Source organism: Vulpes vulpes, chromosome 9, assembly GCF_048418805.1.
Source record: "Vulpes vulpes isolate BD-2025 chromosome 9, VulVul3, whole genome shotgun sequence".
Classification (NCBI taxonomy): domain Eukaryota; kingdom Metazoa; phylum Chordata; class Mammalia; order Carnivora; family Canidae; genus Vulpes; species Vulpes vulpes.
In genome coordinates this window covers 20,712,449-20,726,649 of record NC_132788.1, presented here as the reverse complement: position 1 = coordinate 20,726,649, position 14,201 = coordinate 20,712,449, and the positions used below count along the sequence as shown (strand labels likewise).

The 14,201-nt window shown below is 47.9% G+C and overlaps 1 protein-coding gene across 5 annotated transcripts in view; it reads right to left on the bottom strand.

The window, feature by feature from the left end:
* Positions 1–14,201, bottom strand: part of DPYSL2 (dihydropyrimidinase like 2) — a 136,169-nt gene that overhangs the window by 55,745 nt on the left and 66,223 nt on the right. For all 5 annotated transcript variants that reach the window (XM_026007897.2, XM_026007898.2, XM_072719510.1 and 2 more), the window contains exon 3: positions 12,379–12,563. In XM_026007897.2, coding sequence (XP_025863682.1) covers positions 12,379–12,563 — 185 coding nt within the window. The remainder of the gene's footprint in view (positions 1–12,378; positions 12,564–14,201) is intronic.

Sequence of the window (14,201 nt, the reverse complement as noted above, 5' to 3'; positions counted from 1 at the left end):
TAACTGCTGAAGTCAATCACTACAAATGTATCCCTTCAAATACTTCAGTGTCCAGGTGTCATGATATTAACTGTTAGGAGCAAAACAGGGCTGTAGGGCCCATTCCTCCCTCAAACATAACCTGCCCAAGCCCAATCAACTACATCGCCCCCACTGAATCCTTTCTGCAACCCCAGCAGGCAAGAAAGTCTGATCCAGGCCCTTCAGGAAACCAACAAAACTAAGACACAAATAAGGGACACCTGCCTGAGCTAATAAATATGCAGCAGGGTCAATTCCAGAATTAAGGTCTCGGATTCCTAGCGTCATGAAGATGTGTCGTCAAGAAGTGTAGGCCTCAAATTCTTTCCACTACACCTCATGGTGCTCCTTGGATTATCTCCATAAAGGAAAAAACAATGTGCAGAACAGCAATCTCAACTCGGAAAAACTGTCAGATTTTCCTCCCTGTCCTTGGTCCTCCTCAAACGATGCCATCTGCCCGAGGTGTTTCCCAATCAGCCTTGCAAAGAGCTGAGCCCAGTGAACCTCGCAGGGGACCATGCCAAAGTGAGTCAGAAAAAGGAGGAAAGACGAGGCCCAGGCAAGGGCAAGGAGACCTTTGAAGCAGCTTGCGTGACAGGACTCAGCACAATCTGGCCCCACATGGAAAAGAGCTCCTGGGCCTCCCAGAACCAGGGGTAAGTTCAGCTGATGAATGCATGGCATCGGTTACTCCTCTCGATTGCTCTCCAGATACACCCCAGGACACGGGGAGGGGGGGCGGGGAATCTAGGGCATCAATCCAGTGCTTCTGTTGGACAGCAAGATACCCTCGACCCCCATTGTGGTGAGCATCTTCCTCCACTGGACACAGCCTCCTGCTTAAGGAAGATGGTCACTATCTGATCACTCCCTCCCTGGATACTATAGAAAAAATAATTTTAAATGAAAGTTGGGGGTGCGTCTGGGTGGCTCAGTCGGTTAAGCATCTGCTTTGGGCTCAGGTCATGATCTCAGGGTCCTGGGATGGAGCCCCCCCCATCAGGCTCCCTGCTCAGAGGGGAATCGGCTTCTTCCTCTCCCTCTGCCTGCCATTTCCCCTACTTGTGCTTTCTCTCTCTCTCTCTCAAATAAATAATTTAAAAAAAAATTAAATAAGTAAATAAAGTTGGATCAAAGAGCAGTATAAAGCTTTAACACCAAAATCTTTCTGTTCCTTGGGGATGGATAGTAGCCCAATGCCTGACCACAAACTCTAGGTGGGGGCTGCATCTGGGATATCTGTGAAGCACCCGACAACACTGGCACAGAGAAGCATTCATGAGCACACTTTTTAATTGTTAAAAGGCAAACAGTACCCTTTTATTCTGTGATCTGCAAGTGCCGTCAGCCCAGAGCTTGGCTCAGAATCCCAGTCCCAACATTTGCAAGCCCCATGGCTTTCTACAAGTCACCTGGCTTCTCTGGGCTTCCCACTTCCTCATTTATGGCATGAGCATAAGCCCACCTATCTTCAGGGCTAATGGAAGGACTAGAAATGGAATGTGTAGGGCTGGCCCGGCACCGATGCCCCAATAAGTAACACCAATTACCTGCTCACTCTGAATTACCCCACATTCTTCTAACTATCTCAAGTGCAAAAGAGTCATGCAGCTCTGCCCTGTGAGTCCTTGCAGGCCAGTGGCACGGTCCAGAGAGCAGCCACTGGGTCATTCACCTTCAAGCTCATCTGAGGACAAAAGAATTCAAGGCAAGCCCCTAAGAGGAAGAGTGATGCTCATCTGGGTTTACCTGAGACCACCATGGTTGACTCCATTGTCCTCAGGAGCACCCCCTCTCGCTCCCAAACGTGCATTCACCTGGACAAAAACTGAAATGGCCATTCCACCTATAGGGCTGAAGCCCCCATATAATGGCATAAAATGACACTTAAAACATACCACCACTCCTGGGCTCGAGCTGCAACACTCTGTTGGATCTGCATATAAAATTCTAAAGCAAAAATTATATTTTCTCCAAAATACTAACTCCACCCCCCTCCACTGAGCTCTGTGTATCCCCAAAATATCTGTCCACGCCTCAGGGAATGGTTTTCTACCTAAATTCTCCTCTTGCCTTCACAATGGGTTTGTTCTACTTGTATTTTGTCACCCACGATTTTGTAGCTAATGAATCCACGCAAGAAATAAATAAATTATAAATAATAAAGACTCCCAGCTGGATGAAAGCAGCAGGAGATGTGCCAGTTGAGGGAAAAGCAGCTACTCATATCTGCCAGAACTGGCCAATGACGGATCAGGGACCAGTGCTTTCATCTCCAAGGGGTCTGACATGGTCCTTTCACTTGATGTCAAAAACAGGTCATGCCCCATGTCTGCCCGGATTGGAGAGAGCTCAGCATTCTGCCCAGACTCTCCCACCATGCTCGGAGTGTTGGGCTCTATATGGCTAAAGTCCTCCTAAGTGGGACACCCACTGGGGAGGAATTTGTCCCCGATGCCAGAGGCATGACTCTAGGCTGGGCACGGGAAGCTCGGTGAGCTGAGGGCAAGGAGGGGTTTCTGCAGGTTCAGCAACAAATGCAACCTCCTTGCAGAGACTGTAATGAACCCACCACAAGAAACAGAGAGGCCTGGGTGTTCAGCACGGTGACAACCAAGTATAAAGTTGGCCTCATCTGAATTCCTGTTTGGCTGAGAATTCCAATCTAGCAAGAGTTATTGACTTGATGAGCTGTTTCCTGGTGACATCGCTTTGCATCTGTGGGGCGGAGTGTGTTGTCAAGAAATTCGAGCTCCAAGTTTTCCAGTGATTTTTTGGAGGTGGAGCAGAAAGTGAAAAGTACAATTTTAAATTTCTGTGTAAGAAGCCATTTTAGAGGGCTTCATAGATAGGTAGACAGATAGATGGTCGTTTTCCCAAGATAGTCGTTCTTCTTACTATGTTCAGAATACAAAGTCCATTACAAAAGGGCTTGAAGACAAAATAAGCCTTGAACTCACCAAGTGGCAGCAAAGTGAGATAAGCCATCTGGAATTAGCTGGCATGTGACTGCACCCTTGGAGCAGGAGAGATGAAGAGCACATCAATAGACAGACCCTTCGATAAGTAGGTAGATATTAAATTGCATAGATGCATCAGACAGATAATATAGATTTATCTAGATGCTAGGTAAGAGATATAGCTAGATATACAGACTAGATAGAATAGATGATGTCACATATAGAGATGAGAGAGAAGATAAATGAAAGACAGACACAGAGATGAGACAGACACACAATAGAGTATTTAAGTAGATAGACAGATCAACCGATCCACACATGTACCAAAAGTGTCACAATAATCATTTCCAAAGAGTGGTACAAACAACCTTGCTTGCTTTGCGCACATAAGTCCGACGTACAGGACAGCATTGTCCCCATGTTCTAGACGTGGAAACTGCCATCTAGAACTAAGGTATCACATGACCATACTCAAGCAGCGAGTACCAGAAAGGGAAACTAAACAGAGGTCTTTGGCCCCTTGGAGCTCTGCTGCCCCAGCCCTGTTGTGTTGCCCTCTGAAGCATGGTCCAGTAAATTCCACCCACTGGGAAGACAGAGGCCAGGACAGAAAATCTGAACAGTTGCCTAAAGTCTCTGATTCTATGTTATTACCAGGCTCTTTTGAGTTCTCCCTCATAGGCTCCCCACAAAGAAGGATTTCAGTTCTGACCTATCATTAGAGGGAGATTAGGTCATAAACACTATTGATTTGATCTAAAGGCACTAGGGTTTTCTCAGGGAAACCAGCCCAGCAGGTGGCCCATGGGGCCAGGGACATCAAATACTCATCCCAGCCCCCATTCCAGCCTTTCCCCCTACCCCCGTCCCAGGCCCCCATCCCAGGCCCCCATCCCAGACCCCCATCCCAGACCCCCATCCCGGCCCCAACCCAGGCCCCATCCCAGGCCCTGTCATTGACCTTCAGCATTCCTTCCCCACCTACCTTCCACCCCACTTCTGCAAGTCCTAACCAGTGCCCTACTAGGGCATTAGCCAAGTACAATCTTCCAGCACACCAAGGACAGCAACTGAAGGGAGGCCCTTGTTGGTGACATTAGCTCAGCCCCACCATGTTTCATTAGCTTCTGGAGGACACCTGCTGGCTGCAAAATCCACACACCCCAGGTCATGACAGTGCAATCCCCCTCCCCCTCCCTTCACAAAGAGGACAGGATACAGCAGGAAATGGTGGCAGAGGGCACCTCCAGCTTTTAGAAAACCTTGACAGTGGGGCCCCTGGGTAGCTCAGTAGTTGAGTGTCTTTGGCTCAGGTCATGATCCCGAGGTCCTGAGATCAAGTCCCACATCAGGCTCCCTGCAGGGAACCTGCTTCTCCCCTGCCTATGTCTCTGTGTCTCTTATGAATAAATAAATAAAATTCTGGAAGGAAGGGAGGAAGGAAGGAAGGAAGGAAGGAAGGAAGGAAGGAAGGAAGGAAGGAAGGAAGGAAGGAAGGAAGGGAGAGAGAGGGGGGGGGAAAGAAAGAAAGAAAGAAAGAAAGAAAGAAAGAAAGAAAGAAAGAAAGAAAGAAAACCTTGACAGATATTCATTCAATTTCAGCTGAAGACCAGCTGTTGGAACAAGCACCTAGATCCACAGCTCTTAACCCCAGCCATCACCTGGAATTTTTAAAAAACTAATGCCCAGGCCACCTAGAACAATTAAGTCAGAAGTTCTGGTCTCTGCAGTTTATGAAGGGTCCCCAGGGGGATTCTAGGCGCGCCACCGAGGTTTATAACTACTGCTCTGGCTCACTGCAAAATTCCCTTCCCTGGACAGGCAGCCTCGGCCAGAACCCCAGCCCCCCACTGCATCCTCTCTATCATTAGGGGAACATTTAGTCACATTCAAAGAGAGCTGCCTCCCAAATGGGTTAACCAGAAAGAACTCTAATTTCTACTCACTGTAATTACCCTTTATCATTACCATGGCAGTTAGGATGGATTAAAAGCAAGAAATTTGGGTAAATGGCTTCCCCCAACAAGAGCAGAAAAGTCAGAGGCAGAGCCCTCGAAACCCAAAGAAATAAATAATCATTTTCCAAGAAGAAATAGGGAAGTCTTCTCCAAGAGGAAAAAAGAGAAAAGCAGCCCAAAAGGAGTGAGGTGGGGCTAGAACTATGAATGGAGGTCAGAAAATGCAAACATCTAGGCGAGCCACTCCCTCAGACAGTCATTTTTCTCTTTAAAACACTGTGCATCATTAATTTTGCAAACAAGGACAGAATGTTTACCTATCATGGGCTTTCATGAAAAGCCAAGCAAAGCAGTGCAAACCTATGCAGGAGAAGTGACATGGGTGCTCTGTCCCACTCCTGTCTTGAACCAAAAGATACGTTGCACAAAACCACCCCAAAGTTACAGTGCATTTGGGAGTTTCTTAAATGACTAAGTGGGTAAGTCCCTTCTTACTGAACACCCTTTCTCCTAGAACTTAACATGGAGCTAGGCAGGGAGCAGTCACATGGCTACGTAGGGAAGGGAAGCAATGGAGAAGGCAGTAATGGAATGGGGTGGTTTCCGAACTAGACCTCGCCAAGCACTAAGGATTCCCCAAGCGCTAAGGATTCCCCAGAGGCAGAAAGGCTGCCAAGATGGGGAACACAGTGAGAAAGGGGGCGAAGACCTGGGCCCTCCCACAGCCCACTCTTCCAGCCAGAGCAGCTCCACCTTCATCAGCCTTATCTGCCACGTGGTAGAGGGGACAGGAAGGGGGAGAGGGGAGGCCTGTCCATGTAGGATTGCACATGAGAAGAGTGGTCCCAGGACAATGATGTGAAACTATCAAGGTAGAAGCAGCAATGCAGTCCAGATGTAGGTCCAGATTCATTCAGCTCTTTATCAGGCAGCCAGCAAAGGCAGCTTCCACGTATGCAAGGTGCCATATACAATCGGATCCGGCATTATCTGTGCCCTCCAGAAATCTTTGCTCAGCTTACAGAGCCAGGACACAGAGCAAGGGTGTCCTCGGACATGTCTGTGTCATTCAGGCTCTTATATAGCCACATGGAACCCTGATCCCTCAGGATGCTGACCCCTGAAGCCTATCTCTCACATCTAGAGACTGGGAAGACCTTGCTGGAGTGCAATGTTTCCACTTCCCCTGCTACTACTCCTGGCTCCAGCCGCCATTGTGGATTGTGGGCAACAGAGTCAACAGGAAGCTCCCAAAAGTCTAAACATCCCGCTCTATGGGAAGCCAGAGAATAGGCTCTGGGTGCATCCGAGTACTGAGACTCCCCAAACTCCGTGTACAGCATTCACACACAGAGCCAGAACCGGATCATGGAGGATGCAGATGCCTTCTTAGGAGATAAAGGCCTACCTACCACCCGCTTTGCAGGCGGGGATGAATTCCAAAGTTGGAACTGCCAGCTCTCAGAGCCAGAAGCCAGCAAGAACCCCCCGAGTAGATTAGGATAATCATGACAATATCTACAGGGCCTAGAGACCCGAATGGGAATACCTCTGTTTCTAGAGGGGCCTTACCCCAAACCCACAGGGCTACAAGGCTGGCTGGTCAAGCCCAACCCAATGGGTCTCCTCATCTTTTCCCTCCCTTCCTGCATTCTGCTCAGCAGGTGTTAGGTGATCAACCCAAAATCCTGCCCAGAGTAGACAGATGTTCATGGCTGAGAGTCATGGTGCCACCTGCGCAGGCCCCTCGCACAGTGACCTCACCCACGTGGGCCTGGGGAGACAGAGCAGCGGAGGGCAAGAGGCGACGAGAGCCCATCGGCTAACGTGGCTTTCTAATCGCCAGACCGCGGCCAGATTCTGTGGCCGCAACTTTGGTCCTGGACTCTGAAACTTTAGTCTGATGTGGTCGGCCGTTTTTGTAAACACTTTCTAACCCGAGTCAAATGAATGGTGCAAAGGGAATAATCAAAGTATCAATTACAGGCGATTTATATTATAGTGTGTGTGTGTGTTCACACATGTGTACTCATCAGAAGCAGGGAGTTAACCCAAATGCCACATGGATGAAAAAATGACAAGCAGTGAATGTACCACAGTGACACTCAGAGCCACGTCTCCTGAGGAAAGCCCAGCCAGCAGGGCCGTGGGAAGCCTCCTCGCCTTTCCGTCAGGCCTCCAGCCTCCAGAGGCAAGACTCTCCAGAAAGGACTGGGGCGGACCTGCCCAAGGTATGTCAGGGTATGACTGCCCAATCTCCCACAGGAGGACCGCGTGAGTGTGTGCTACCCTGCCTCCTCCTGAAAGAACAGTCCAGGCGGAGGGGGAGGTGGGAGCTGCCCCTGATCACGACCTTAGGCTGATGCATGGGCCCCGGGCTCTCCCCTCATGTTGCCCTCTCTCAACTGCTGCCCTGGGTGACTACGGGGTGGGGGCAGCAGACACAAGGGGTCACCTCTGGAGATATCTGCTTCAGTTGAAATGACCATGCTGGACCTCAGACATGCTAACCCCACCCCAGGATTCTCAGTCCTCTGGCATCACGCTCAGATGAAGCATGAAACCAAGTCCCCTTAGAGTCTCCATTCATTCATTCATTCATTCATTCATTCATTCATTCAACTGGAAGCCATCAGTGGAGCACCTGAGGGGGGAGATACTGCTGGGCGGATGGGGAGTACTCAAATGAAAGAGGTCTTGATCAAGCTGTAACACAGGATGGATGCCATACTGGCCATGGGATAAAAAACCCAGTGTCTGCCAAGGGACAAAGAGGCCGCAGTATATTACAGTGAACGGGGCTCTGGGGGAGCTCTAGGACAGAGGTAACACCTAGCTGACCCTTGAAGGGTAATTAAGGTTCCCAGAGGCAAAGAAAAGAAGGTAAGAGCATCCCTGGCTGAGGTGACAACATGAGTCCAGCCTGGAGCATCAGGACTGAGTCAGGTTGTGAGGGCTCTGTTGCTTGAGCTGCATTCTCCAGATAAGAGAGAGCCAGAGGGCTTCACCGGAGGGAGATGGCATGATGCCCACCATGCCAGACAAAGAGCCCAGGGCGCAAGGAGATATGCAGGCTGTAGAGACAGGATCCCAGAGGCAAGTGAGACTCTTCAGGAGGCTGGGGCAAAAATCCAGTACAGACAACAAAAGTATGAATGCATCAGTTGCAGTCGTGCAGTGGGTGCAAGGGATCAGAGATGAAATCCTCCCAAATCCACACAGGGTGACTTTATGGGTTCAAACCAGCATGACTGTGACAAACACCCTGTCTGGAGTTGGGCACCAAAAGAGAGGGATGGCTAGATGGAGATGCCTGAGGCACATCCAGTGGGCCCGCATCTAAAAGGTGACAAGTCCAGAACTCAGAGAGGCCCTTTCCAGTGCTCACCAGCCCTCAGCAGCAGCAGTCTGTCCTCACTTCTCTGTACTCAAGTCCCGCCCCGGTCTCTGCTGTATGGTGTTGGGGCTCCGCCCCTCCAGAGAGCCTGCAGTTCAGGTTAGCAGAAGTGACAGTCAGGCTCTCTTCTCTGAGCTGTGGCTCCTGGCCCTTGGACATCTAGAATGCAGAGATCTGGCTTGGATCCCTGAGATCCGTACTCACGAACAGCTCAAGTGCATGTGACAATCACCAGAGTCAAACACAAGTTCACAGGTGCCACCAGCACACTGTCTACTTCAGTAGGTTGGGTGGAGCCCAAGAAGTTGCACAGTTTAAAATGCACGCAGGTGACACTGGAGTACACAATCTGATGACCACACGTGGAGAACCCCGCTCCCTCCTGCAGCTGGAGCTCTTTTCTCTGGCTCTATTAGGAAAGTAGAGATCCAGAGATGAGATGGAATAATTTTAACTTACCATATCCAAGTGCTTACTACAGGCCAAGTACTGTTCCAATGTCTCCAAGTCAATCTTTGTAACAACTTTACCCATTTTGCAGATGAGACCTCTGAGGCTTAAAGTCACACAGCTGGCAGATGGTAGAGCCGGAAATGTAGGTGTACTGTCTACACCTGCCACTTATACCAACACACAGGTGTCAGCAAATAATGCCCTTCCCTCTGGCCTCAGATTTCCCCTCTATAAAATGGAGGTAACCATTCCCATCTGCTTCCCAGGAGATGCTGGGTCTTAACTCTGATGATCATAAAGCTCCCAGGGAGCCAGCAGCATTTTCCCCAAGCTGCAACTCCCGCCACCTCCCTGACCCCTCAGCCAGTCTAGAAGCTTCCTGCAGGGCATGTCTGGAGGCTCCGCCCACCCATCCCTGGATGGAAAGGGCAAAGTTGCCCCGCACTGAATGCCCCTTACAAAGATCTCCTTGTGCCATTCTCAATGGGAGGCTCTGTTTGATGGCAATAATATTATTTTCTGCTGCTGACGCGTCACCTCCATTTTTAAACTTGGACTGCTCCGCTACATTTGCACCTTGGGCAGTGCCGGTTCAGACGGACCTGAGGAGCACGCAGCAAAGGGCATGTGCTTGTAGCAATGCGGGAAGATGGGAGCAAGGGGGTGTGGGCAGTGGTGCACTGATTTACTTTGATGGCTTGTTCCCCCAAGTTTTCACCCGAATCTTTGCAAGTGCCCTAAGCATTTCCTTTTGGCCTCAATACTCACTGAAGACGCTACAGTCTCCATGAAGGAGCAGGTCAAAGGTACCAACAAAGTCACATCAAGCTAGCTCTCTCCCTCTTTGCAAAATAGTCTCCGCAAAGTGCCCCTGTGCCGGGCGCTCACTGGAAGCAATGCAGAATGCATGACCAGCAAGCAGAAAAAATCCTGATTTCCTCAAACCTGTATTATTACCACTTACATCTTGAGGGAAGGGCAGGCCAGCGGGAATTATATAGACGTCAATAACCATGGGTGGTTATTTGCAAGGAATATTTTTATCAGGCTATAAAAGCAGTGGAGTTTGGGATGTGACAACTCCAACCATATCCCCACCACTGCTGATTACTTTCACTCTTTGAGGTTTGCTCATTGAATTCCCCTACTCTTTGGCCTAACTGACTGCATCACAAACCCTACATTAAAACATGATCGCAGGACACCTGGGTGGCTCGGCGGTTGGCGGTTGGCGTATGCCTTCGGCTCAGGGCGTAACCCCAAGATCCAGGATCAAGTACCACATTGGGCTCCTTTGCAGGGAGCCTCCTTCTCCCTCTGCTTGTGCCTCTGCCCCTCTCTCTGTGTCTCTCATCAATAAATAAATAAAAACTTTATTAAGAAAAAAAAAATGAGGCCAAAGAATGGGTCACAGGTCACATGTAAGGAGTGGAAGGCACATTCAAGGACACAAGAGAGGAGAAAACAGAACGATGGGGTCTTTCAAGTAAGTCTGAGAGAAAACAGTTTTTATGCATCTGCTCAGCGAAGTGCATTTGATCAAAGGCAAACGGTCTCTGAGCTCAGTGAATCACCAGGTGTGGGGAGCTGAGAGGGATATCCAGGGTCATATGGTGCATATTCTTCATTGTGCACATTGAGCAGCCCCGCTAAGTGAAGTGACTGGCCCACAGTCACACAGCAAGTTAATGCTGGAGGGAGACCAGAATGCCAGACTCCTGGTTAGCAGCCTCTCCCCCCATGGAGCGCTCCTGCCCAGCAATCCCTCCAATGAGACATCCCTGACTACTCGCTCAGGAATATTATTTGTGGCTTATTAACACTCTGTGACCAATGTGGGGGCCTACAGGCCCCTCATGTGAACTCTAGACGGAGACAGGTTATAACCTTGGTTTGGCCCTGCAGGCTTATACCCAAGCAGCCTGTGCTCCTCAAAGCTCTAATGTGGCTCTGCAGCCGGCTCTGGAGGATAGGTAGCAATGCCCACCAGTACCAAGTGAGTCCTAACAGATACCATGGACAAAATAGCAGCCTTCTCCAGGTCAGGGTCCTGAGGTGTGTGTGGAGGATCACCCCCACCTTGAGTAGCCCCCACTGGGTTAGAAGGTGATGTGCTCCGCAAAAAAAAAAAAAAAAAAAAAAAAAAAAGAGGTAGCAAGGCTTAAATATGCAGGCTGTGTCATTGGAAAGCTGAACAGGAGAGAACGTTCCCTGATCCTTCAATCATTCTGAAGACCAGGACTGACGAAGACCAGGGACATGCAATTTAAAATGCAAGGGAGGGGATCCCTGGGTGGCGCAGCGGTTTAGCGCCTGCCTTTGGCCGAGGGCGCGATCCTGGAGACCCGGGATCGAATCCCACGTCAGGCTCCCGGTGCATGGAGCCTGATTCTCCCTATGTCTCTGCCTCTCTCTCTCTCTCTCTCTCTCTCTCTCTGTGACTATCATAAATAAATAAAAATTAAAAAAAAAAAGCTAAAAAAATAAAAATAAAAATAAAATGCAAGGGAGGATCAGACAAAGAGGGGAAGGCAAGGCAATGTTCCCCTGGGCAGGGCAGTAGGATTAAAAAAAAAAAAAGGAAGCTGAGACCCTGAAGTTATAAGGGGAAAAGACCACTATTCTGAAACACAAGCAGTAGGTCTCTCTAAAGTATAAAAATAGCGGAGTTCTTTCTACTTTGACCCTCTTCTGAATTGAACTGTAAGTTTTAAAGACTATGTATTTACCTTCACTCTCAAATAAACTTTTTTTTTTTAACCTATGTGTGTGATGGGCCGCTGTGTGTAGCTTGCCCACCTTCTCAAAGACAAGATAAAATCTGTCACAGGGACATCAAGAGACACATTGGAAACTGACATTCTACAAGCAAATTCTTAACATGTGTGCTATGTCTCCAAGAAATAACACTTTAGATTCAGCTGAATGGAAAGCATGAATTCTTTGGAGCAACGCATGAAGGATACCCAGCTGTTAGTGCCAGCAATTTTCATATCTAAATGACACTTAATGATATCTGTGGCTCCCTCTCCAAGCAGGACCACCCAATTTCATTTATGTCAAAGCCAAGCCAGGATATATTCCTCCCATTTGATTTTCTTAGCAGTGGAATAGAGAGGTTCAGCCTTCCACATTTCATTTACGGCACCCCATCCTCATCCCAGAAAGAGGCACCCTCAGGAATTCTTTAAAAATGAAATTTCAAATATTTTGGAGCAAAGACTCGAAACTGAGAGCTTTGACAATTGCTCCCAACGCTGTGTGTTTAAAGTGACCACCATCAAATCACATTTTCAGGTTAAGGAAGACAAAAATTCCAGAGGTAGAAGCAAGAAGCCATTCCTTCTACCCTACCACAATTCTCTAGAACCATATTCTCAAGTTCAACTAGATGACTCCAAGTCAGACAGAAAATGAGGACAAGGAAACAGGACAAATGGTTGGCCCACTCCCACCCACTTCTGAGGTAAATCAATCCCCTGCTCGGTCCAGCAACTTTTTGAAGGAAAGAATCAAACAACAAAGACTCATTTTCAAATAATAATGGCTCCCAAGCTCTAAGATTATTATTTTTAAGCTATCTTACTGATCATGGTGGTTCCCCCAGCCAGGGCTGCCTTGGTGCCTTGAAAGAAGTCATCAGCGGAGGTCATTCCTTGGTCAGGCATCTGGAAGCGGGTATGGACATCAATCCCTCCAGGGATCACCATCCTAGAATGGGCTTCAATGGTCTTCACCCCTCCTGGCACAATCAGGTTTTCCCCTATTTGCCTAAATAAACAGGATGGATGATGACAGTTGTCAATAAACCATCCCTGAACCAAACGGCATCTGACAGGACATTTCACAAAGCCATATACTATCCTTCCCTAGGTTCTGCAGACTTTTTGGATTACTATTCATATTCACATTATGTGTGCTTCCCCAGTCCCTACTCCCAACTAAGAGGCAAAGCAGAGCATACTAGAAAAAAAAAATTTTTTTTCGAAAACAAAATTTAAATAAAGTACCAGAAGCCCTGATTAAAGTACCAGAAGTACCAGAAGCCCAGGTTTAATTGCCAAAAAACTCCTAAGATCAAATGATAACAAGGCCCCAAGATATTTATATAAAAGGCCCCAACACTTTCTCTGTAACACATATACCTGAACTAATTATCAAATAGCAATTCTCTCCACACCTGGTTATACTTTACATTTATTTTCAACCCCGAGAAAACAGGGGTGGAAAGGTTAGCAGTAGAACAAAGGGGGGGAAAAAGGAACATAATGATTACAACTATTTTAAAATTTGGAAGCAGGGTGCCTGGGTGGCTCAGTGGTTGAGCATCTGACTTTGGCTCAGGGCGTGATCCTGGGGTCCTGGGATCAAGTCCTACATCAGGCTCCCTACAGGGAGCCTGCTTCTCCCTCTATCTGTCTCTGCCTCTCTCTGTGTCTCTCGTGAATAAATAAAATCTTAAAAAAAAAAATTTGGAAGCACGTGCTCAGTTACTCAGATACTAAGGACAGAACAACTAATATTATGTTGGGGGACATGGATTTGTTTCCAATTTTTAAAAACATCTGGGCTACATCTCGCTACTAGTTTTTTCAGAAGGAAAAAAGTAATCAAGGAGGAGATGATAAAGTTCTAAAACAAATCAGTGTTGACTAAAAATAGGACACAGGCTTGCTCACTTCTAGGCCAGTATCATGCTGCCTTCTAATTGGGGGAAAATGGAACATGAAAGTCATGGTATTTGAGAGCCTGGAGCGGAGAATGTCACAAGCAAACACACATGGAGAAAACATTAAATGTGGAAATGTTAAGACCTATTTTAGGTTCATAAATCAGGGTGTGAGTTTCCAGGCAACAGACACATCCACTTCAGTTTTCCACTCCTCCAAACTGGTTTGCTGCTAGCACTTGATGAATGCTGCTTATTTAAAAGATGTCATACGCTATAGTGTTTGTCTTTAAACAGATGCGCTCCTTCTCCAGGGCCCTGTGAGCTGCCCCAGTGAGGAGGGCAGGAGGCTACTGGTATATACTCAATAGACTCAGCTCACTTAACCCTCTGTCCGTTCTCCTCTGCCACATAATATACAATACGCACAAGGGCAGTCTTCTTTGTGCTTGTTGCCACTTACAGAATGAAACCCAAAATTCCCTCAGGATGAAGCAGTACTTTGTGTGTTACTTGGTAATGAATTTGGTGTCCTTCGGCCCCAGCAACTTGGGTTCTTAATTAAGAAAGCAGATGTGTTATCTTCAGAGAAGAGGCTGTACACCACGTTTGTGTCTTCGATTGGGCAATCGACTGAAACTGCGTTCTAGGAAAACCTTTAATGTATTCAATAGATCATGAACCAAGTATTTGAACTGGCAACCAGAGGACATTGTGTCACCTCGGTGAAAATAGTAAAT